At 36.4% G+C, this 25,253-nt stretch overlaps 1 protein-coding gene across 4 annotated transcripts in view; it reads left to right on the top strand.

Annotated features, from left to right (window-relative positions):
- Positions 1-25,253, top strand: part of EPB41L5 (erythrocyte membrane protein band 4.1 like 5) — a 143,690-nt gene that overhangs the window by 8,589 nt on the left and 109,848 nt on the right. For all 4 annotated transcript variants that reach the window (XM_063095342.1, XM_063095334.1, XM_063095320.1 and 1 more), the window contains exons 3-4: positions 8,027-8,131; positions 24,577-24,619. In XM_063095342.1, the coding sequence (XP_062951412.1) occupies positions 8,027-8,131; positions 24,577-24,619 (148 nt within the window). The remainder of the gene's footprint in view (positions 1-8,026; positions 8,132-24,576; positions 24,620-25,253) is intronic.

The following is a 25,253-nucleotide window of genomic DNA, read 5'->3' as shown; positions in this document are numbered from 1 at the left end:
TCTGTGTAGTATTCCATTAAAATATCATTAAATATGTGGTGAAAAGCCCAAGATTGTTATGTAAGAGACTGGAAAGAAGTTTCTTATTACTTAATGTTTGAAGTATGAATTCTCAGAGTTCTTGATGGGTAGGCTGATACTAGGAGAGTAGAATTTGTAAAGAAGCTTTTGAAAAAGGTAGTGTAGTATGGAGGAAAAACAGCACTAGGTTTTAAAGTAAAGGAACAAATGGCCAGTGACTGGTCTAGAATAGTTTCTTAAGCTTGGTATGCTCAGTAGGGTGTATGTGATGCTTGATCAAGTCCAAAAATGCTAGCTTACCTTTCATGGGGTAAGCAATTACAGTGAAACAGCCAGAGTTTTAGATTTAACTCTTTGTAGGACAAGAATAATTGCCTTTTCAGCTCTACATGTCAAATCTTAGAGTTAGTAACCTAACTCTAGATACTTGCATTGATGTAAAATGGGCATTGGTCTGTCAGCTAAACTGTCTCACTAAAGGAAAGAACAGAGGGGAATATTAATTTCTGAAAAACCAAAAAAGTTTCCCTTTTTCTGATTTAGTTTCTCAAGTGGTCTGCTGTGATTCTCGAAGAAGATTTAGAATTGATTTGGGAAATTGAATGAAGCACATACTCATTTCCCATTAGGATTAGGGTCACTAGTGATTGTACCTAGCCAACATGAAACTAAGATGATTGCCCAGGCAATATATAGGGAATTATCTGTGATTAAATAGAGTAATTTAAATCTATGGACTTTAAATTAATATATACCAGTAATATCATTTTACTCTTGTTGTCCTTTCCTCTCAAAAATTGGGGGAGGGCTTTAAATACCTCCTTTTTTTTTTTTTTTTTTTTAAAGATGACCGGTAAGGGGATCTTAACCCTTGACTTGGTGTTGTCAGCACCACACTCACCCAGTGAGCCAACCGGCCATCCCTATATGGGATCCGAACCCATGGCCTTGGTGTTATCAGCACCACACTCTCCCGAGTGAGCCACGGGCCGGCCCCTCCTCCTTTTTTTTTAACAGTTAAATACAGTGAGAATGCCATTTAGTGCATGATAAAGGCATTAGGTATAAATTTCTAACTATCTGATTTTAAAATTTTCTCTTTGAAAATGCTACAGTAAACTCTTTTGATTGATTTAAGAGCTTGGTATGACTTAGTAAATAGCCTGTCTGAATCTTCTAAGTTTTAAATTAATAGAAAATACTTGATTAATTAAGAGATAATTTTTATATACTTATAGATGCTAAAGGCTTTAAATTATATAGACCATTTAAAGTTGTACTTTTATTTATTTATTTATTTTTGTCTTTTTTGTGACCGCTCAGCCAGTGAGCGCACCGGCCATCCCTATATAGGATCCAAACCCGCAGCGGGAGCGCTGCTGCACTCCCAGCGCTGCACTCTCCCGAGTGCGCCACAGGGTCCGTCCTAAAGTTGTACTTTTAAATAAAGGAAAACCATCCCATGTTCATGAATTTGAAGACTTAAAGTTGTTAGGGTAGCAGTACACCCTATGCTAATCTACAAATTCAATGCAAGCCCCACCAGAATCCCAGCTAACAAGCTGATTCTAAAATTTATATGGAATTGCAAGGGACCCTGAATAGCCAAAACAATACTGAAAAAGTAAAACTAAGTAGGAGGACTCACCTCCCAATTTTAAGACTTACTACAAAGCACCAGTAGTCATGATGAGGTTCTCCTGGCACAAGTATAAACACATTAGATCAGTGGAACAGAATAGGAAACCCAGAAATAAACCAATATATCTGTGGTCAAATGATTTTTGACAGAGGTGCCAAGACCGTTCAGTGGGGGAAGAAATAGTCTTTCAACAGATGATAGAACTGGATAGCCACATGGAAAAAAATGAAGTTGTACCTTTACCCCATACCATATGTATATAAAAATTAACTCAGATTGAAGACCTAAACCTAAGAGCTAAAACTATAAAACTCTTAGAATAAAACATAGAGGTAAATTTTTATGACCTTGGTTTTGGCACCAGTTTCTTAGATATGACACTAAAAGCACAAGCAACAAAAGAAACAAATAGATGAATTGGACTTCATGAGAATTGAAAACTTTTGCCCTTTAAAGGATACCATCAAGAAAGTTAAAAGACTTGCACAGAATAAGAGAAAGTATTTGGAAAGTATATACGGATAAGTGATTTGTATTTTGAGTATATAAACAACCGTTACAATCCAGTAATAAAAAGATAACTGGGCTGGCTGGTTAGCTCACTTGGTTAGAGCGTGGTGCTGATAACGCCAGGGTCAAGGGTTTAGATACCCATACCGGCAGCCACCAAAAAACCCCCCCAAAAACCAACAAAAAAAGACAACCCAATTTAAAAATGAGCAAAGGATCTGAATAGACATTTCTCCAAATAGGATATACAGATAGCCAATAAGCATGTGAAAAGAAGCTTGACATAGTCATCATAGAAATGCAAATTAAAACCGAAATGAGATACTACTGTATACCAACCAGGAAAGCTGAAATCAAAAAGTCAGATAATAGCAAGGGTTGGTGAGGATGTGGAGAAATCAGAACCCTTTAACATTGCTGGTAGGAATGTAAAATGGTGCAGCTGCTTTGGAAAACAGTCTGGCAGTTACTCAAATGATTAAACATAGTTACTGTGCGTCCCAATTCCACTTCTTAGGTATAAGTCCAATAGAATTGAAAACATGTTTACACAAGAAGTTGTACAGCATTATTCATAATAGCCAAAAGATAGAAACAACCTAGATGTCCACAAACAGATGAATGGATAAATAAAACGTGTTATATTAATATAATAGAATGTTATTTAGCCATAAAGGAAGTGAAGTACTAACACCTACTATGACATAGCTGAATTTTGAAAACATTATACTAGGGAAAGAAGCCAGTCACAAAAGACCACATATTATGATTCCATTCATCTGAAAGTCCATAACAGGGAAATCTGTAGGGAAAAAAAGTAGATTAATGGTTGCTTTTAGGACAGGTGAGTGGGTGGGACAGAGAGGAAGTAGGGGGTGTTAGCTAGTAGGGTATGGCATTTCTTTTTGAGATGATGAAAATGTTCTAAAATTGATTTTGATAATGGTTGTGCATATCTGTGAATATACTAAAATCCATTTAATTGTATACATCTAATGGGTGAGTGGTATGTGAATTACATCTCAATAAAGCTGTTTAAGAAAGAGAATGCACGGGCTTTTATATATTTGGGTTTTTTTTAGTCTGCTTAGGTTTTTTTAGTAGTCAAGAAACATGATGGCTGGCCAGTTAGCTCAGTTAGAGCACAGCTTTATAACACCGAGGTCATAGGTTCTGATTCTCGTACTGGCAAGCCACCGAAAAAAAAAAACAAAGAGGAAAAAAAAAGACATAAAAGTGACCTAGGTTTAATTTAGAGGTGATGTACTTGATTCATTACAGATAAGAAAAAAAAGCAAGCCGGGAGACTGCTATAGATAGGCACAAGGTGATGGGGCTGCAGACTAATAGTGGCAGTGAGATTGCAGAGGAAGGAATGCTTAGAACATGGATATGGTCAGGGGAGGGAATAAAGATTAGACATGAGTAAAATATAGTTCTGTCTCTGGTGGGGTCATATCATTGTGTGGAAGATCGCAAGAGGGTAGTCAGCTGTCATGAGAAGGATAGGAGAATGGAAGTGGAGAAAAGCACTCAGTGGAATGATGTGTTTGGAAGCTGGATTTCAGAGGGTTAAAGGAATTATTGGGGGCAGTCATATTTTTTGGACCGTTCATAGTCCCTTGCACATAGTAGGTATCTAATAAATATTCATTAGTTGTTTGAGGAAGTGCATGAAAGGAAAATGGGGAATTATCATGAGATTTGGCAGTAAAAAGAAGGAAGGAAATAGCATAGCAGCTAGAGAGTTACTGGGTTGGGAAGGTCTGAATTTGTTTTAATGAGTAGGGAAAATGTTCCTCAGGAATTGGTTTTATATACACAGGTAGAGATGGGAGGAGGACCATTCTAGGAGGAATACTTTCTTCTGCTGAGAAAGATGGGAGGGCTGATGAAAAGATATCTTGATGGTAGTATTCTTCACAAAAGTGTGTGTGAAGTAAGGACTGGGTCTGAAAGAAGTTGTGACCTGGGATAATTTGTTAGGGGGGAAAAAAGAACAACATAAATAGCAGGTGCTGGTGTAAATGCAGCTGAAAAATTTTTGTGGGCCAGAGTTGTGTGGTCTGTATTTTCACTTTTCTTTTTCTACTTGGTTCATTTTAAATAGCTGCAAGGTAAAAGGGTATACATAAATATGTAAGACAGACATTGACCCTAGAATCAGGGATCTCACATCCATATTCCACGTATGCTGTCTGTACTGTACCCTCTTACGATTGCCTAAACATGCTGGACAATTTTACAACTCCATGCCTTTGCATAGGCTTTATACTAACTAGAATTACAGGTACGAGGCAGTACAGAGGAATGAGGACTTATTCTCTCAGGGATAATTGGAAGGCAACATAGATGTACTGATTTTTGAGAAGCCAGAGTCAGGAGTTCATTAGAGGCATGAAGGACATTCTAAGCAGAAAGAAATGTATTTTGCTAAGTCTTAGAGGCATGACTTATTGGGAAATTATTATCAGATAAAAATGCTGGACTGACAGGAGATAAAGTTGTAATAGTGAGCAAGGAACACGTGGGAAAGATTATTTTGTGCCCTGGAATTTGCACTTTATTTTGTAGATGATGAGGAATAATTAAAGGATTTTAAAGAGCAGAGTAACATCGTTTTGCAATTTTAGGAAGATTATGTTGGCAGCTTCTACCACTTTGTCTTCTGACTGTCGCCTGTCTCCAGTCTCTTTCCTCAACTCCACTATAGGCTGTCAAGATTTCATATTTTTATTCATTTTGTTTTTATTTAGGGTGGCAGAGTTCTGTTTACTCTTACAGGCCCAATTTCAAATATAAAATCCTCCAAAACCAATACTTTCAGGCAGAAGTAACAACTGATCCTCATTTCTTTAACATTTTGTTTATACTGCAAGAATAACACATTTATTGTGTTTAAACCAGCTGTGTGTAAATTTGTTCTTAGCTAAGAACCTTGTGATTGCTTGAGGGCAAGAAGTATGAACATTTCCATCTGTAACTCTAGCATCTAACACGTGATAGGTGTCTGTTTAGTAACTGATGAATTGAGTGATATATTATTTCAAAAATGTATTTTTCCTGTAAGCTATTAAGTATAGAATGAAATTAAAAACTCTTAAAATATAGACTGGGACAAAGTCAGTTTGATTTAAGACACCATTTCCAAGTGTGATACTAACAGATTGATAATTATTTTTCAAAATTATGATTGTCAGGTATTTACTCACCCAGAATAATATTTTCAAGACCATGCTTTTTCACCTTTCAATCAGTGATAACACATTTTATTTCCTGGTTAGGATCAGAAATCTTTTTGAAACCAATATGCTACAGTTACTGCATTTACTTCTTGTCTGTGACTCATTTTCATGAAGTGTTATATAGTTCTTTGTTTTTGCAGACTAGTCTCTGAATGAAGGTTTTAAAAATATTCATGCTATCCCTAAAAATCAGATTAAGATGTTTTGAGAGATTATTTTTTGGGATGTCACATTTTTGTTAGATTGTGCATTATTAACTTCAGGAACCTGCAAATGCCTTGTGTTCACTACTGGTTGGCCTAGAATTGGCCTCTATTAATGAGTGGTCAGTACATTACCTTGAAAAGTTTTTTGTTCTGAGGAGGTAGCTGTCCAGCTGGCAGAAGCTCATTCTGTCTCTTCTTAGAACATAGGTGTCGTATTTCAAGAGGCTGGCAAATGATGCATTGGCAGAATAAGGAGAGTCATTTTTTAAGCCATGCTTCCCTTTGCTCTTTGAAGCACATATAGAATGTTGGTAGAATATGATATTGATTCTAGAAATGCGCCTTAGGATTAAGGTAATGGAAGCATGAAAGATTGGTACTATATAAGTGAATTCTGCACAAAGACTTCTGTGGCTTTCTTGCTGTAGTTTAGATATATTTTGTGTTCCTTTTAGGATGATTGCCATTAGCAAATTTCATAATTGCTATTTTCTATTTAAATTTGTTAGCAATGCTTTGGGACTTTCTATTTAAGTTTGTTAGCAGTGCTTTTTTGTTATACATATGTTTTAAAACCAACAGTTCTCTTTGTCATTTCTGGTAATGACTATCTCCTTCCTTTTCTTCATGTTGATAAAACATTATTCCAATATTCTGTTGTTCAAATATTTAATTAGTTTGTATTATTATTTGTCTATGTGGGTTTAAGTTTTCACGGTCTTTTGCAAATTTCTGTCACATTATTGACCATTCTTTTGTTCACTTTGCTTTAGCCATACTGGACTTGCTGTTGCTGGAATATGCCACAACTCCTTCCCTACCCCAAGTTGGGGACTCTGTATTTGCTGTTATTTCTTCCCAGGATACATTTTCTCTAGATAATTATGTATTTCACTCTCTTATTTCATTTAATCGCTCTTTAAATCTCCTTTATTAAAAGGGTCTTCCTATTCAAATATTATTTCCTATCCTTTATTTCCTTACCTTGTTCTCTATAACCTTTATTACTAACTAGCATAATATATTTTCTTCCCTTGAACGTAAGCTTCTTAAAGGCAGGGGCTTACCTGTTTTGTTTCCCTGTTTAGTTGCCTAGAATAGTGCCTGGCGCGTAGTAAGTGTTCTATTATTTGTTGAATAAATCAAAGAAATTAGGAATAATATTTGAAACAGACTTTTAACTTTAATGTAGAATAGACTCATCTCCAAAGGAAGTAAAGAAGCATAGAAAAAGCAAAGGACAAGTTGAAATAATAAATTTATCAGTTAAAAGGCAGAAATTGATGATATGACTTTTAAAAATCCAACTATATGTTTATTTTTTTTAATAGGAAATACTGTAAATCACAATTTATAATTCTATAGGTGGGAGAGGCATAAATGGGGGATATATGAAAATTGAGGATCCCAACAATGTTTTCACTTATGTGGGTTATATCTATCAATATTTCCCATATTAGAAATTAAAACTGAAAAAATTTTAAAATATTTATCTATTGGTTAATTTAAAATAGCAACATACCCCTTGTATGTTAATATAAGTATGTTTTTATGAAAAATAACTATTTTTCAAAGCAACAAGGAACTTAGTGAGAAGAGTGGCATTGTTTATGTATTTTTGCAAATCTCTTTAATGTCTGGTTTAATAGAAGGTATTTGGATTCTCTTATCGTCTGCTTCTGCATGTACTGTGTTACAGTATGTTATTTTGATTGAGGTATATTAGAAGAATCCTAGAACATTGTGGATCTTTTGAAAGAGTCTCAGGAACCCTCCGTGGTCCTAAGACCACACTTTGAGAACTGCTTTTTCTTTACAAGTTTCTTTGCTATTCTCTCTACTATTCAGTGTTCTCTGCATCGTCACAGTGGTTTCTCATTATCTCATATTCTTGTCCACCTTCCATTTTCATTTTTGCTACCTTACGTTCTGTTGCAGTTTAAGGCTGATTTTTATCCATCAAGACCTTCACTGATTATTCTAGTGACTGTGACCATCTCTTCTCTAAAATCTATTTGTAAGTGTAGTTAGTTCCATATGATTTGTACTTAAGTGTTCTAAGTTTTCTTGTTTTTCTTTCCAGTTACATTATGGGATCCTTTAAAGAACAGACTCTAAAAATTGAGAAGACCAATTTCCCCTTACACACACACAGCATTAGGTACAGATATTGTCCCTAAAAATAAGTAATATTTGTTGGTTGATAAGAAATAACAGATTCTCTTATGGCCTTAAGTGGTTTATTAGAAAATGACAGTATCTTGCCCATCATCTGCTATATGGTAATATTTTTGATATTGTAAGTAGTAGTGCTTTCTTTAAGAGATCTTGTATAACTAAAACCATCTTCTGTTTAGGCTTGTTGATCTTATAAGCCATTTATTATTTTCTTGCCATTTCAGAAAAAAGCCAAAGGACAAGAGCTGTTTGATCAGATTATGTACCACCTGGATCTTATTGAAAGCGACTATTTTGGTCTGAGATTTATGGATTCGGCACAAGTAGCAGTGAGTAACTGTTTTTTGGAGGTTCCAAATATGGGGGCAGAAATGGAAATTTTCAGACAATGTACTAAGTGCTAGAAGTCTACTTAATCTTAATGCATTCATTCTTTCCTGTGACTTCCTGTGATCTGAAGCTTGGACCCCTTGCTTAAGAATCACCTGAAGTGATTATTAAAAGATGTGAGTTCTGGTCCTAACCTGAATTACTAGAACAAAATCTTTGAGAATGGGGCTTGGGAATCTGTGTTTTCACTGACTTGACTGTTGGGCATACCAGAGTTTGAGAACCACAGTATAATGGAAAGAATTCTAGAATGGGAATTTTGTGGGCTCTTGGGTAAGTGGTAAAAGTTTCTAATTTGCAAATTAAAGTGAGTAAACTAGGATATCTCTAAGGTCCCTTTCAGAGCTGTGGTTCTGTAGCTATAAATAATTGTTCCTTGACATGCATTTCAGATGAGAGAATAGTATATGTAATAGAAAGTTGGAGACTGTTCAGAGAACTGAGTACTGTATTAGGATTTCACTGTGGGGTGTTTGCAAGAAAGTAGGGGGTAAAATTGGGAGGTGAATTAGTGGCCATATCATCCAAACTGGATGCCAAAAGTATTAAATAATAAATTGGTAATATTTATTCTGTAATAATTAGGATTAGGTGTTTTTTAAGCAGAGAGGTTATGTTTTGCTTCAGGAGGTTTTATGTAGAAATATTGTGTAGGATTATTAAAAGTAATAAGGCCTGGACAATAGCAGGCAGAGGGAGAGAGGAGAGATGATAAAAATATCAAGACATAAAACCTTGTTTTATGGAATTCTGTGGTATTTTGTGTGTGTGTGTGTGTGTGTGTGTGTGTGTGTGTGTGTGTGTGTGTGTGTGTGTGTGTGTGTGTGTATGTTTGGAGATGAACTCATTAGTTGGCTTTATTAGAGCGTCTTGGCCAAGTTTATAGCTGTTAATTTTAGCTGTCATTTTTTCCTGATTAAAAAAATTAAGCATGATCATTTAGCAACACGGTATTGGTTAGGTAAATTTTGATACATCCCTCCAATAAATACTATGTAGCTCATTAAAAATGGTGATTTTTTGTAAAGCTTACTAATTGACATGGAAGGATAGAGCTAATCGAAAGGATTACAAAGCACTATATTGAATTTTTCTATTTTAAAAAATATCTGGATATATGCACACATGTATACATGAAAAAATTTGCAGAGCTATTCCCACAGAGTTCTAATCTCTTGGTAGTGTTAGTATGTTTCTCTTGTTTTTCTTTTTAATGTTTTTAATTCTGTTCTATTAGACAAAATTCACTATAGACAGGGAATGAGTCATGAGTCTTAATTCTGTTGTCCAGCATGCTGTAGGCATACAAAACATTTATTTAATTCAACTCTGGACTGCCACTTAGTTTGGTAAAAGTTCAGTTGGTTAAGTTTAATATCATTGATCTTTCACTTCTAGAATGACTGGGTAAAGTTTTTGTATTAGTCCGATTCTGTTGCTTATAACAAAATACATGGAACTGGGTGATTTATAAAGAAAACAAAATTTATTGCTTAAAGTTTTGGAGGCTAGGAAGTCCAAAGTCCTGGGAACACATCTGTTGAATGCTTTCTTTCGTGACTTCAGTGATGGCTGGGTATCACATTGCACAAATGGTGGAGCAGAGAGAGCAAGAAAGACAGACTCTCCTCTTCTTTTAAAGTCCTTGGAACCACGCCCCTGACCACCATTTTTAATCCATCCACTACTGCATGGTCCTATAATCCAATCACCTCTTCAGGGCTCCACCTTTCAGTTACTGTAATAGGATTTCCCACCCTCTTAACAGTCACGGTGGGGGCTAAGTTTCTTTTTTTTTTTTTAACCCCCTGCTCTTCTATTTATTTACTTATTTATTAGCATATTCATTGTTACAAATCATACTTATTCTTTATGCCCCTTCTCCAATCTCCCCCACTCCCGTCACTTTCCCTCCTCTAATAACCATAGGTTTGTTTTCTCCATCTGATAAATTAACTGTTCCTCTGTTGGTTTGTTGCCTAGATGATCTGTCCAGTACTGAGACAGGTGTGATCAAGTCCTCTCCTATTATTGTAAATCAGATGCTTCTTCTATTACTCTGGAATATCCTTTGTGGAGAAAGAGGAGAGGACTTCTTTTTTTGGGGGGGGGAAGGGTCTCCACTGGTGCCTCTCCTTGTGTCAATGCAGTTGAGAGTCTGGCATGCCATCTGCATGGTGGCTGTGACTGCTGCTATAGAGACTAGTCATTTTTGTGGCAGCCATGGCAATACAGGTGGCTTTGTTGGGATACCTGTGTGGAAATGGTGTTTTTGGTGTGCTCTTTACCTTGTTACAGCTGGGTTCAGCTTCCCCTGGCTCCATGCATCAGGACCCCAGTGGGGCCCCACAGCAGTGGTGGCAGCTTGCCTACTTGTGGCTGTGTTTGTGTTCCCCTGGCTCCATGCCTCATTCTAAGATGTTGTGAAACAATTGCGGGGAGGGGGAGAAAGGAAGGGAGAGAGAAGTAGGATGGGAGGAGGAGGAAGGGGGTGTGTGTGACCGAGGCCTGTGACACACCCCTCATTCCAGCCAGGCTGACCAGGGGGCTTCTGGTGGCAGCTTGATCATTGCTGGGTTAGTTGCAGATGTTGGGAGGGTGTGGCTAAGGCTCTTTGCCCCCCACCACTCTGGCTTGGGAGCCTGGGGCACTTCCTGCAGCGGCTCTGTGGTTGTTCCTGGGCTGGTTGTGGATATCGGGTGAGCATGGCTGAGGCCCTTAGCCCACCCGGGGTGCTTCCTGTGGTGGCTCAGTGGTCATTCCTGGGCTGGTTGCGGAGGCCGGTGGGGGGAGGGGTGCATGGCTGAGGCCCTCAGCCCTTCCCCTTTCCTGGCTTGCAAGTCCTGAGGGCTTCTGGTCCTTCTAGGTTTTATAGGTGTTCGGTGGTAGTGTTAGACCTTCACTAGTTAATTTCAAACTTTGTCTCTGATCTGTGGGTATTTTGTTTTTTCTTTCAATTCTGTGTTGTATTGTTCACTGTTCCTACCACTTAAACTTTGCACTGGAACTAAATTTGTTTGCTTACTTCTAAAATGGAGGAACTTTCTGTAGGGACCAGCACTGGAGACCTGTAGTAGAGCTAAGCTAAATTGATTCATTGCTGCTGATTCCCTAGGGAAGGCTTTTTGTGCACCTAAGGTTTAATTGTTGACCTTGTATGGACTTGTGGGTCTCATGAGGTCTGGTATACTTGGGTTGTAGGGAAACTCTGGTCTGGCCTGAGTCTTTTCAGCAAACTGCACCACTTGCAGTTCGATATTCCTGACAGTCTCCACTGAGTGGTCCTGTGCCATTTGGGGGACAGATCAGCTGTCCATGCTGTACCCCAGTGTTCCCTCGGTGGGCCCATCTCTCCCACCCCCTGCACTCCAAACACTTCCCATGGGGCAGGCCATGCACCATTCCCTTGCAATGACTCACCAGCCTCTGAGTGGCTCCTTTATTCTGCTCTCTGTGGCTCCTCGCTCCTATGTGGGTCCACGGGAACCCTGTTAATGGTCTTGCTGGTCTGGGGGCCACTAAGACCCTCTTTTCCCCTGCCACCTCACCTCCAGGCAACTTCATACAAAAGGCACAGCTGTGTCTTTTGCCACCTCTTGCTTCATGTGCTCACCAGCTCCAGCCTTGAAGTGGCCTGGGCTCGAAATGGTGGGAGTGATGTTTTCTCTCATTGTGGCTTTTCCTGCCTTCATGGACTCTGTAGGTCTCTCCTCCTCTTCCCCTGAGCTCTAGTGGCCCAAGCTTGGCTGTTGTTGCTTTTTAATAGTCGTAAGTTGGTTGATGTGTGGGAGAGAGTGATGCTGGGGACCGTTTATTCTGCCATCTTGACTGCTAAGTTTCTAATACATAAAACTTGGGAGACCCAATTCAAGCTTCAATGAGTTTTGGAGAGACATAATTCAATCCACTACATAGATGATATTGGGGATAGACAATTCATGACTTCCTGTTTTCTGAGGGACTGTGGGGGAAAGAGGCAAAAATATACCAATGTTAGTTTTCAGATACTTTCTTTCTATTTTGTAAATGTTTACATTATTGTGGAAAGAAGTAGACATGCAACCGTTACTAAGTTGTATTATTAGCTCTTTGCTAATATCAGTAATTAATGAATTACTGGGTTTCACAGTGATATTTTTTCCCTCATTTGATACACATAAAGTGCCTTTCTTCTGATCATAACAAGTTTTGGGTAAAGCCAGAATTAAAGTTTTTAATCCCTACTCTTTTTAATCCATCCCAATAACCAGAAATCTAGGCATTAAGATTTAATTTATAAGCTTACTTTTACTTCATTTTATTTTTGCCATCACTAAAATACTCTAATCTATATGAGTTGATCTAGAAGAGTATTGGTAGATGAAAGATACTAAAAAATGAACAGTAGATAACACTTAAAAGCTTGCTTTTTTTTTTTCTGGCCCGTACAGAAATCAAAGCCCAGACCTTGGTGTTATCACTACCAGACTCTAACCAACTGATTTAACCGGCCAGCTTACACTTAAAAACTTGTTAAGTTCTAACTCACTTGATTCCATAAGTCTTATGACCTAAGCAAACATAGAGAAGACTTTCAGTTACTTGTTGTGTGGCCAGATTCAACCCCAGAGTGAAACAAAATTGATATTTGACAAAAACAGTTCAGTTCATTAGAGAAGTTAAGTCAACTTGATTGATCAAGTGGAATTTTTTTGGCCAAGAATTTATTAAACTAAGTTAACCCAATGATTTCCATATCTCTTCATCATATCTACTGTGTTGACATAACTATAGAATCTGGCAAGTGGGGGTGGGGTGGGGATAGACTATAAAAAGTGACAAAAGGGCCGAGCCTGTGGCGCACTCGGGAGGGTGCTGCGCTGGGAGCGCGGCGATGCTCCCAGCGGCCGCAGGTTCGGATCCTATATAGGAATGGCCGGTACACTCACTGGCTGAGTGCCGGTCACGAAAAAGAAAAAAAAAAAAAAAAAAAAAAAAAAGTGACAAAAGAATTACGTGCTACAATTTAACCTTGAACATATGGCATGTCCATATGTGTAGAATTAATGTGGCAAAGTTTAGTTTGCTGGTCACTTTAGATCAGTCCAAAATAATATATGACTATAAAATTATGCAGTCTTCACAGAGATAACCAAAATTAGTAAATTGATGAAGTCAAAGTTTACTTTTCTTCCTGTACATACATATATTCTGAGTTCTGTTTTTTAAATAGTTTACTTTTGATTACACTAGGTCATTTTATGTTCAGGTACGCATTTAATTTCATAGTTGAAACAGTGCCACATTTACAGAAAAGTTGCAAGAGTGGTGTAAATAACCGTTTTTGGGGGAACCATTTGAGAGAGAGTTGCAAATAAGATGTCTCATCATGGCTGAATTCTTTAGTTTGTGTTTCCTACAAACAAGCATGCTTCATAACTCATTATAACCATTAAAACCAGGAAATTAACATTGTGACTTTACCACCATCTAATCCTCAAACTCTCTTTAGGTTATGCCAGTTAAAGGATCCCAAAGGGTCCAGTTCAGAATCATGCTTTCAGATTAGTTGTCATGTCTTTTTAGTTGCCTTCAGCCTGGGATACTGTGGTTCCTCATCTTTCTTTGAATTTCATGACTTTGAAAGTTTTGAAAAAAGGCCAGTTATTTTGTAGACTGTCCCTCAGATTGGGGTTATCTGATGTTTCCTCATTGTATTAGTCCATTTCTGTTGCCCATAACAAAATACACAGAACTGGGTAATTTATAAGAAAACATTTTTTGCTTACAGTTTTTGAGGCAGGGAAGTCCAAAGTCAAGGAACACATCTGGTGGTGGTGACAGTGACCCAGAGGTCTCACATAGCGAGATGGTGGAAGTAAAGAGAGACTAACCTTATTCACTCTCCTCTTAAAGCCCTCCAAACCACACCCACAACACCCATGACCTTCCTTAATCCATTCACTAGGGCATGGTTCCACAATCTAATCACTTCTTCAAGACCCCAGCCTTCAGTCACCACAATAGGACTTCCCACCCTCAACAGTTACAGTGGAGATTAAGTTTTGGGGAGACATTCAACCCACAGCACTCATGAAGTAGGTTAATCTCAGGAACTTTTGGCAGGAAAATAACAGAAGTGATCTTGTGTTCTCATTCTGTCCTGTTGGGTGTCATGTAATTTCATTTTGTCCCATTGCTGGTGATACTAGCTTTGATCCCTTGATTAAGGTGGTGTCTTGCAGTCCTCATCACTATGAAGTTACTCTTTTCCATTTGTAATTAACGATTTTGTGGGCAGTTACTTTAAGACTGTTCCTCATCAAACTCTATTTATTTATGAACTAATAGATCCCTGTTAAAGTCAGTAGTTGATCTGGTACTGTAATTTATTTGTTGCTCAAATTTTTCCAAATTTGGCCAATGGAAGATGCTTCAAGATGGCTTCTGTGTTCATTTAATATTCTTTGAGCACATCTTTACACTCTGGCTCAAGAAGATGTTCCATATTCAACTTGTATTTCCCTGCTTCAGTCCTGTAATTAGCCATTGAACTTCTAATGAGCCTTGTTGCCAGATTTAGGGAATATATGTTTACATTTATTTCTACATATATACAGATACAGAACACCATGAGTTTACACTCATAACTCCAATTCTAGTCTAATGTTACAGGGCTTATTGTAGTTTTTTCCCTTTCTATATTTGTAGTTCCCTTCTTCTATAGAAACCAGGCTCTGTTGTGCCCTGCTGCCCCAGAGGCCCCAAGGGAGCAGGAACCCAGCCAGGTGAGACCCTACCCCTGAGAAGCCCACCCTGCCAAAGCAATCCTGAGCAAAAAAAATAAAGCTGGAGGCATAACACTGCCTGACTTTATACTGTAAAGCTGAAGTAACCAAAACATCATGGTACTGGCGTAAAAATAGACACACAGACCAGTGGAACAGAATAGAGAATCCAGAAGTCAACCCATACACCTGCAGCCATCTGATCTTTAACAAAGGCACCAAGACTGCACGCTGGGGAAGAGACTGCCTCTTCAGTAAATGGTGCTGGGAAAATTAGACATCCATATGTAGGAGGATGAAACTAGACCTATACCTCTCGTCATATACCAAAATCAATTCAAAATGGATTAAAGAATTAAATTTACGTTCTGAAACAATAAAACTCCTTAAAGAAAACATAGGGGAAACACTTCAGGTAGTAGGATTGGGCATAGACTTTATGAATACAAACCCAGAAGCACAGGCAACCAAAGGAAAAATAAACAAATGGGATTATATCAAACTAAGAAGCTTCTGCACAGTAAAAGAAATAGTTAAAAGAGCAAAAAGACAACCAACAGAGTGGGAGAAAATATTTGCAAAATATACATCTGAGAAAGGGTTAATATCCAGAATATATAAGGAAGTCAAACAACTTAACAGCAAAAAAACAAGTAACTCAATTAAAAAATGGGTGAAGTAGTTGAATAGGCATTTCTCAAAAGAAGATGTACGAATGGCCAACAGACACATGAAAAAATGCTCAACATCACTTAGCATTTGGGAAATGCAAATTAAAACCACTTTGAGATACCATATCACTCCAGTTAGGATGGCTAATATCCAAAAGACTGAGAATGATAAATGCTGGCAAGGATGCAGAGAAAAAGGAACCCTCCTAACTGTTGGTGGAGCTGCAAAATGGTTCAGCCTTTGTGGAAAATGGTATGGAGGTTCCTCAAACAATTACAGATATATCTACCATATGACTCAGCTATCCCATGGCTGGGTATATACCCAGAGGAATGGAAATCATCATGTTGAAGGGATACCTGTACTCCCATGTTTATTGCAGTGCTACTTACAATAGCCAAGAGTTGGAACCAACCCTAAATGCCCAACACTGGATGAGTGTGTAAGGAAAATGTGGTATATCTGCACAAGAGAATACTACTGTGCTGTAAAAAATAAAATAAAATAAAATGAAATACTACCATTAGCAGCAACATGGATGGACTTAGAGAAAATTATATTAAGTGGAATAATCCAGGCAAAGAAAGAGAGATACCACATGTTCTCACTTATATGTGGGATCTAATAAAAATAAATAAGTATACAAACAAGTAAATGGGGTGGGGAGAAGACACAACAATCACAGTAATTCCTTGAACTTGTTAAGATGAGTGAACAGATATGATGGTGGTGGTGGGAGGGTAGAGGGGAAAAAGGAGAAATTGGCAAAGGGACACAAAAACCAGCAATTAAATGAATGAATGAATGAATGAATGAATAAATGAAACCGGGCTCTGATTATCATCAGTATGCTTGCTTGGTTAATCACCTACTCTGTATGGAACCAATCTCTAGCCTCTCCCCATGCAGATGCTGGTTTTGCTCAGACCACCTAATTACTTCAGACTGAGTTATTTGGGAGAAAGAAGGGCTTATGAAACGGGTAACATTCTAGTTACCCTAGAAATACACATTGGGGGGTCTCGGAATATATCCCCCACAGGTAAAGGGGACTATTGTATATAGTTACTGTAATTAAGACTGCGTGGTACTGGCGGACTGATAGACACACAGACCACTGGAACAGAGGAGAGAACCTAGAAATAGCCGTATAGCCGCTGATTTTTTGACAAAGCTGCTGAGTAAAGTAATTCAGTGGAAGAACAACAGTCTCTGGTGCTAGAGCAGTTGGATATCGTAGGCAAAAAAATGAACCTTGACCTAAACCTTATACCTGTACAAAAATTAACTCAAAATGGACAATGGACATAAATATAAGATATGAAACTATGAAACTTAGAGAAAAATACACAGGAGAAAATTTGTGGGATTTAGGGTTTAGAGAAGAGTATTTAGACATGACGCCAAAAGCATGGTCCATTTAAACAAAATTGATAAAATAGACTTCATCAAAATTAAAAACTTTTTTTCTGGGAAGGACCCTGTTAAGAGGATGAAAGCCAAGCTACAGATTGGGAGAAAATATTTTCGTAGCACATATCTGACAAGGAACTCATATCTAGCATATCTAAAGAACTCCTAAACTCAATAGTTAAAAAGCAAAGAGTCCAATTAGAAAATGGATAGAGGACATGAACAGACATTTCACCAAAGAGGGTATACAGAAGGCAAATAAACACATGAAAAGATGTTGAATATCACTAGTCATCAAGAAAATGTGAATTAAGGCTTCAATGAGATGTCATCACTATATATTAGAACAGCTAAGATAAAAAATAATGGCAACTCCAAATTCTGGTGAGGATGCAGAGAAACTGGATCTCATATATTGGTGTTGGGAATGTAAAATGGTGCAGCCAATCTGGAAAATAGTCTCACAGTTTCTTAAATTAAAAATACATTTAACCATATTAGTCAGCAGTTGTAAGTCTGGTCATTTACCCCTGAAAAATGAAGACTTACTTCCACACAAAAACCTGTGTGCAATTGTTCATAGCAGTTTTATCTATAATAGCAAAAATTTTGAAACAACCAAAGTGTCTTATAGTAGGTGAATAATTAAGCACACAGTGGTATAACCATACCATGTAATACTACTCATCAACAGAAAAAAAGAAATTATTGGTACACACAACAACTTGGATGGATTTCAAGAGCGCATTATGCTGAGTGAAAAAAGCCAATATCAAAATGTGAATGTCATTTCACATTCTTGAAATGACAAAAATTATAGAGATTGAGGTGTCAAATTAATGGTTGTCAAGGGCTTAGGAATATTGGATTGTTGGGGTGGTTGGTGACTTTAAAAGAGTAAATGAGAGAACTCTGTGATAATGGAATATTTCTGTATCTTTATTGTGTTGTTAGTTACAGGAATCTAAATGTGATAAAATGGCACAGAACTACATGTGTTGCTTAAGGATGGGGATATGTTCTGAGAACATGTTGCATAATTAGGCAGTTTCATTAATCTACAAAGGTCGTAGTGTGTACTAACACAAACCTAGATGGTATAGCCTGTTGCTGCAACCACTGTTGTATATGCACTCTGTCGTTGACGAAAACGTCATGTGGCTCATGATGGTATATATGCACATTGTATTAGTGTCAGTTTCCTGATTTTAATATTGTACTGTAGTTACTTAAGATGTAAGCATTGGGGGAAGGTGAGTGAAGGGTACACAGGACCTCTGACTACTATCATTGCAACTTTTTGTGAATCTCTAATTATTTCATAATAAAATTTAAAAAATAAAAATAGAAATATAGCATGGGCCAAACAAAACTTGTGTCAGGAAGAAAATTTAAACCTCTGATATATATATATATATATGAGTATTTGTGATCTCTGCTTGGAGAAATTTGAAAAAGTTATATTTAGAGCTTAGAATTTTAATGGGTCCAGTAAAATTTTTAAAGAAAAATGAGTGAGTTAGATGGTAGGTATCATGTATCATGTGTATCTTTTATAACATAACACTGTATATCATGCTTTCAGAAAAGGGAAACATAGGTGTAGCAAATAATAATAAATACTTAGAGAAGGAAAAGATAACTTTAAGATGTCAACATTAGTTAATTTTTACCTTTTTCTTAAATTGATTTGAGATCTTGTATAAGTTTGTTTTATAATTTTTTAAAAAACTTCTCTGATTCTTGATGTAAAAATCCTAAATAAAATATTGGGACACACTGTATTTAGCAGCCTATTAAAAGTGTAAAGAATACATTGTGATCAGGTAGTTTATTTTCAGAATGCAAGGATAGTTCAATATGAGTTGATATAATTTATCATTTGTGGTACATTGTGGTACTATTTCCTGTCCTTGCAGAAAAAAACTTAATACTTTCCTGCTTCATTGATACCAGGCTTGGCCATTTGACTTGCTTTGGACAATGAAATGTGAGTTGATGTGGTGTGTCCCAATTCTGAACAGTTTAACCTTTCATTTGTGCTGTTATTGCTCTATCATATACTTAAGTGGAACAACATTAAAAAAAGATTGAAGTCTTTACCACAAAAGAAAGTAAGATCAGTAACTTGATTAGTTGAAGGTTATGGCATTTAATTTAAAGATAGCACACATGGGAAACGGAGATGGAGATATTAAATCCAAACCCGAGGGCTAGAAAACATTTAATTGTGTAGTGGACATTGTGTAAATACTTTGTAAGTATGTATGTGGAGGCTGCAACAGTAGATCTTCATAGCAAATCCAAGGTCATTGAGCTATGAGAAGAGGCAGTTCTTTTTATTCCAGTTTTAAAATTTAGGTATGCCAGGCATAATCTGAGATGACAATTTGGCTTTCTGACCCTCGCTTATTTGAGGTCGGGCAGATAATACTGTACTCTAGAATTCTCATGAGGTTTGGTGGCCTGTTAAGTCCCTCTTTTTAGCTCCAGAATGCCTAGGATTATATAAGCAAACGTAAAGGACTTTAGTCCGTACAGAATTGATTTTCTTTCTATCTGTGCAGGTCTAGCTAAGCTTTGGAAGGTGTAACCATCTGGGAGTGGGGGAGGGGAGAGTGAGTGCTAGGTAGGCAGATGGCCCAACAGGCAGTACCTATGGAGAACAGATCTGGTGGTTGCTCAGTGGCTCTGTTCTTTATCTGTACAAAATTTTGATTATTTTTAAAAAAGAATCTATAAACTAATAGAGATACAATATAAGCATTTCACTAAAGACAGGAAGATGACAAGGATGCCCACTACATTGGTACTTAATTTTGTAATAAAAGTATTAGCAAACACAGTTATGGAAGAGAAAATTGTAAAGGTTAGAAGGAAGGACAAAAAATCATTGTTGGTAGATGATTGGATTGCATACTGGGATTCAACTGAGAACTTAATGCAACAATAGGAGTGGGGAGTGAAAAATATATAAATAACATGATCGATATATACATTAACATACATATGTTATTTATATATACATATTGTAACACACACAGATTTGCTAAACAAGGAGGAACTATAAAACGTTGAAGTAAGTCTAGAGAGGGATGACCTTGATGAAATTTTCAGGAAAACTCTTGATCTTCTTGATACCTAATAATGATTGTTTATAATTTATGACAAGTAATATTCTGAAGTTGATCATCTTTATAAATCCTTGTCGGTATTCTGGATTTTTAAAAATTTTCTTGAAACATATTCTAAGGAGTGGAATTATCAGGTCAAAGAGATAGATTTTTAAACTTTTTGCTTGGGTTGCCAGATTAAACTACTTCATTAGTCTGTGAGAGTAACAGTGTGTTTTCTTTTATCTAGATTGTTTATTGCTGTATTATAAAATGCTGTATTAGTAATAAGTGTTCTGTAATTCATTTTAAAAATGTAGATGTAATTCATTGTATTTCTGTTTAATAATTGTTGGGGGGGTGAAGGCAATACTTGTCTAATTTGATACTTGAAGAGTCTTCTGTGAAGAAACTAAGGTTTGTTAAGTGAGGTCTAGTGATTTCTAGAGATTAAATTTTAATTTAGGTATTTTGATTCTTAAGAATAGCACCGTTTCCACTATAGGTATTTGTGCTTTGTGGTGGTTTTGCATGTAATAGATTATTGGTTGTTGACTGACACTAAAAACCAACAAGAACAAACCTCAAGTAACGCAAAAATATTGAATGCAAAAGAGGATTCTGTTTAAAAATGATGGGTCTGAGAAATAAATTAGGATCACGTAAGGCTATAATGAACTTTTCCTGGGTTCTAAAAATGTACTTAGCTCTTTTGAGGTAAAGGGCATTTTGAAGTGGTCAGATTGTGAATGTTAAACTATATTGTCAATAGGTTCATGTTGTGTGGATGGCCATAAAAAATAGGTGAATTAAATATAAAACTGATCTCCAAAGATCTAGTGAGATACTATGCAGTTTTGGTAGCAGGCTCTCTCCTTTTTAAAGTATATTTCCAAAATAGATTATGTGATCCATTTCTGAAGATGGAATATATAACCTACCTAACTTACTTACATATATGTCTGTTATGAGTTTGACTTTTAAGAATCCTCAGAGTCAATACTAGTAATACATAGAAAGGCACAGTGGAAAAATACTCATATTTTATTGGCTGATCTGAATATTCATTTGGAATGCCTTGTAACACAGACTACTAACTCCATTAAAAGTAATCACTCAAGAAGAATTTATAGTGGATGCTAGACCGAATTGAAGTGTTTTCAATTAGATTATAGCAATGCAGTGTGTGAGGGGGTCTTCAAAAAGTTTGTGGAAAGATTCACATTATCTTTTAATTCCATTTTTCCACGAACTTTGAAAAATACCCTTGTATTGGTCCTTTTCTTAGCCTAGATTTTTAAAATTTTATTTAAATTGTTTAAAATGTTAAAATTGGTTGTAAAATAATTCTTTAATTTACAGCATAATCTTTTCTCAGAAGAAGTATTTTTTGCAGAGGCAGTTGTTGTGAAAGATGGTTAACATTTCTCTGCTTTAAGCTCTTTGCTCTTTGAGTAAGAATAATGGTGCTTTTCTTTATTAGAACCATACATGTGGTTGAAAGGCAGGAATTATCCTTGAAGAGCTGTTACAGACTATTTGGCTATAGGGCCTGGGATGAGGGTGTGTGTATTTTAGTGTTTTGAAAGCTCCCTAGGTGATTCTTTTTTTGGTTTAGTTGTGTCTTTTGTGTTTGTGATTATATTTTAAGACATGAAAATAAATAATTGTTCTTCCATGCCCGAGTCAATAGATGGAAAGAAATGTGGCTTTCTGCATCCTTTGATATCTAAGTTTTATCAGCTAAACTTTTATAAGAAGGGTGTTTGTTTCCTTTTAAGGTGCAATGAAGAAAGAGAAACTTATTAGTTTCACACTAAGCACTCAAGAATCATATATCTGCATGCTCTCAACTTTATCTTCTAAATGTAATTTAAACTAAACTCCTAAAGACGCTGATTCTAGGAAAACACTGTCAGTGCCTGTCTCTGAAATTTTCAGTTGTTGGTCTTGGAATGTGGAGGAGATGAAAGAAAACAGACTTGAGAATATACAAACATGAACTCAGACCTTCCCAAGAACGTCACCCTGGACTCTCCCAGCTCCTAAATCTCAACTTTAAATAAAATGTGTTTGATGCTTTATCTGAGTTTTGGCTCATCTTAAGGGAGTGCAGATATTAGAAGCTATTACATATAGGTAGAAAAGAGACTAAAATACCTGCTTGGAATATAATGCTGATCATTTTTCTCACTGGGATAATTTTATGTTTAATGTGCTTCTTAATTGGGATAAGAGAGTACCAATTAGAATAGAAAAGTGTATTTATGAGACTAGTTCTAAATAGTTCTAAACAGAAGAATTTAAGTTACAACTGTCTAAGAAAGGCTTTAGATTGTTCTTTAGTGATCTCTCATATTAATGTTTTCTTATATTCCTCAAAATTTATTCTGTTAAAACTTATATTTAGCCTGATTTTCAGCCCACTGTTAATGTTCTTCACGCTTTACCAACACATGCACACTCACATACAAATTTTTTTTCTTCCCTGTTTGAAGAAACTGAGAAATGTTTATAATATTTTGTAACCTGCCTTTTTAAATGTAACAGTACATTGTAAGTAATCTTCCAGATATTTAAGTATGTGCTTTGATTCTTCTTAATTGCTGTGTGATGTATGCATCATATTAAAATATGGTACATGTTAAAATATTAAAATATATGTATGGTATATGTATCGTATTAAAATACTTTATTTTAACCAGTTCACTATTGTTAGATATTTAGGTTGTCTTAACTTTCTCTGATGTCATTCCTTGTAGGTAAATCTACATATGCTTATAACGATTTCTAAATGTAGAATTTCTGGGTGAAGGATACATAGTTATTATTGAGGCATCAGCTACTGCCTAGTTAAATTACATCCTGGAAGTGTTGTGCTCATTTGCACCCATTGTGGTATATGAGCCAGTGCCCACGTGACCAACCATATACTTCTTTTTTCATTGCAGTATAATAGATAAAACTTGAAGATAGGTCCATGGTTCTGGGAGAAAACAATCTGGGGCATGAAAACTAGTTTTATCCCATACCAGGTATGTGATTCACATCAGGCTACAGTAGGTGTTTGGGACATTTAGGTCCGAAGTATTTGAATATTGGGTTTCTGGGCAGGGTAGTGTTGGATGGACTGTTTGTGGCAGTAGGTTAAATCTTTTCTAATAGATTGAATTGTTTTCTGCCTACTGGCAGGTCTAGTGTTCTGTTAATGGAGGGATGTTTAAAACTAAACATTTGCTAGATTGGAATATGCTTAAAGGTGGATGTCTAACTGAATTTATTAAAAGATAAGAGATGGCTAAGTAGCCTACACACTTGGAATCCAGAGAAAATATTGTACAGTATTTAGTTGTCTTCTGAAATATTTACTGTGTGTCTTATTTCAATATAGAAAGTTACTCTGTTGGCACACTGGTAGTTCTGTGAATTTCACTTTTTGGATCTTGGGAGAGAATGGAGAGAAGAGGCTAGGCAAATAATTGGCAAGAAAAGCAAACAGCTACAAGTCTGTTAACAATGCATCCTTGTTTACCCGCTCTTTCTATCTGGATTTCTGAAACTGGATTCCTTGGCTCTGTGAACTAGTTAGCACAAGAGTACTCCTTTGGTTTAGGGTGCTTGGAATTAAAAGCATGCTGGAGAGAACACAATCATATTTATTTTAGTTGGATGAGTGCATCCTGCCACTGTTAGGACTTGGTCGAATAAAGGGATTAATAATGAGAAGTGAGCTGGGAATGGTTTATCAGCAGAAGAATCTGGAATTGGCTTTTAGATCTGTTTGTGTTATGGGCATTTCAGAGCGAAGAGGTTACATAAATCATAAGGCTGTTATTCTTAAAACCAGAGAAGTTTGATAGTCCCAATGTTAACATTTTTTATTTGTAAAGCAAAGGAGCTTCATTTAGTAGATAGGGCCTCAGTTATGAGAAAGATCTGATTTTATCCTGCAGGCACTTTCAAAGAGTACTACTTCTGAGTGATATCTATTTTGTAAAATTTAGGTGACATTATTATTTCACCTAATTTTTGGTTTTGAACTGCTAATACAAGTTACATTTTTATTACAAGAATGAACCAGACACTGGAATATGAAGATATTTTTGTTTTTAATTTTAAAAGTTTTGAAAGATTCATTTAATTGAGAACAGTGAGGAAAGCTAAGGGCAAAATTTAGAATATCAACCTTATTATTGATAGAGCAAGGAAATGTTTTAAGTCACATATCAGGATTTAGGTCTTTTTTTACATGTGTCATAAGCTTGCTGTGGATATTGGGCAGATAACACCTCTCTCTCTTACTTACTCTGGTTTTTCCTTGTGGTTAGCAACAAAGACAAGTTGAAAAATAATTTTTAGTAATTAGAAATTTAAAGTCTGTCATCTGCTTAACTACTGCATTTTTGTTTCTGTTTTCAGCATTGGTTGGATGGTACTAAAAGTATCAAAAAGCAAGTAAAAAGTAAGTGTTGAAAAATTGTTTGAAGGAAATGGAAATCATGTATTAGAAACTCTGATTCCTAGTAGCAAGGATATAAAAATATCCTTACTAAATGTTTCAAATGAACTTTTTAGCATCTCCGCTTTCTAAAAATTATTTCATTCAGATATATTCACCCACCATTGAAGTTGTATAGGTTTGATACTAATCTAGATTCAAGTGCCTTGGTTTTTAAGTTTCCAGGGAAGAGCCTTGCAGCTTGCAAATTGGGTTTTCCCATGAAATGCTTAATTCTTATTTAGTAATTATGTGGGTTGGAATTTTCATGTTTGGCTTCTGTTTGGCATCTTCCCTGCTCTAGAAAATACTTTGAGACTTTAAGGCTGTAACATTTTGAATTAAGAATAATGAAATGAAACAATTAACATAAAATTTTAGTAGTGTTCCTAACAGTAGTCAGGATAAAATACCAGTGTCCATAATCCAGCTTGTCCTTTGTAGTATCAGAGTTTTCAGGGTAGCTCAAACCTTGTTTTTACAAAATAATGGGACATTGAGAATATGGGGTTAGTGAGCTAGCTGAAGTGAATTTGAAAGTGTGTGGGAAGACCACAAGCAATTAATAACATAGGCATTCCTCAGTGCTCTCAAGAAA

This window comes from Cynocephalus volans, chromosome 1, assembly GCF_027409185.1.
Source record: "Cynocephalus volans isolate mCynVol1 chromosome 1, mCynVol1.pri, whole genome shotgun sequence".
NCBI lineage: Eukaryota > Metazoa > Chordata > Mammalia > Dermoptera > Cynocephalidae > Cynocephalus > Cynocephalus volans.
The sequence above is the reverse complement of the archived record's forward strand: the minus strand, read 5'-3'. Positions and strand labels throughout refer to the sequence as shown.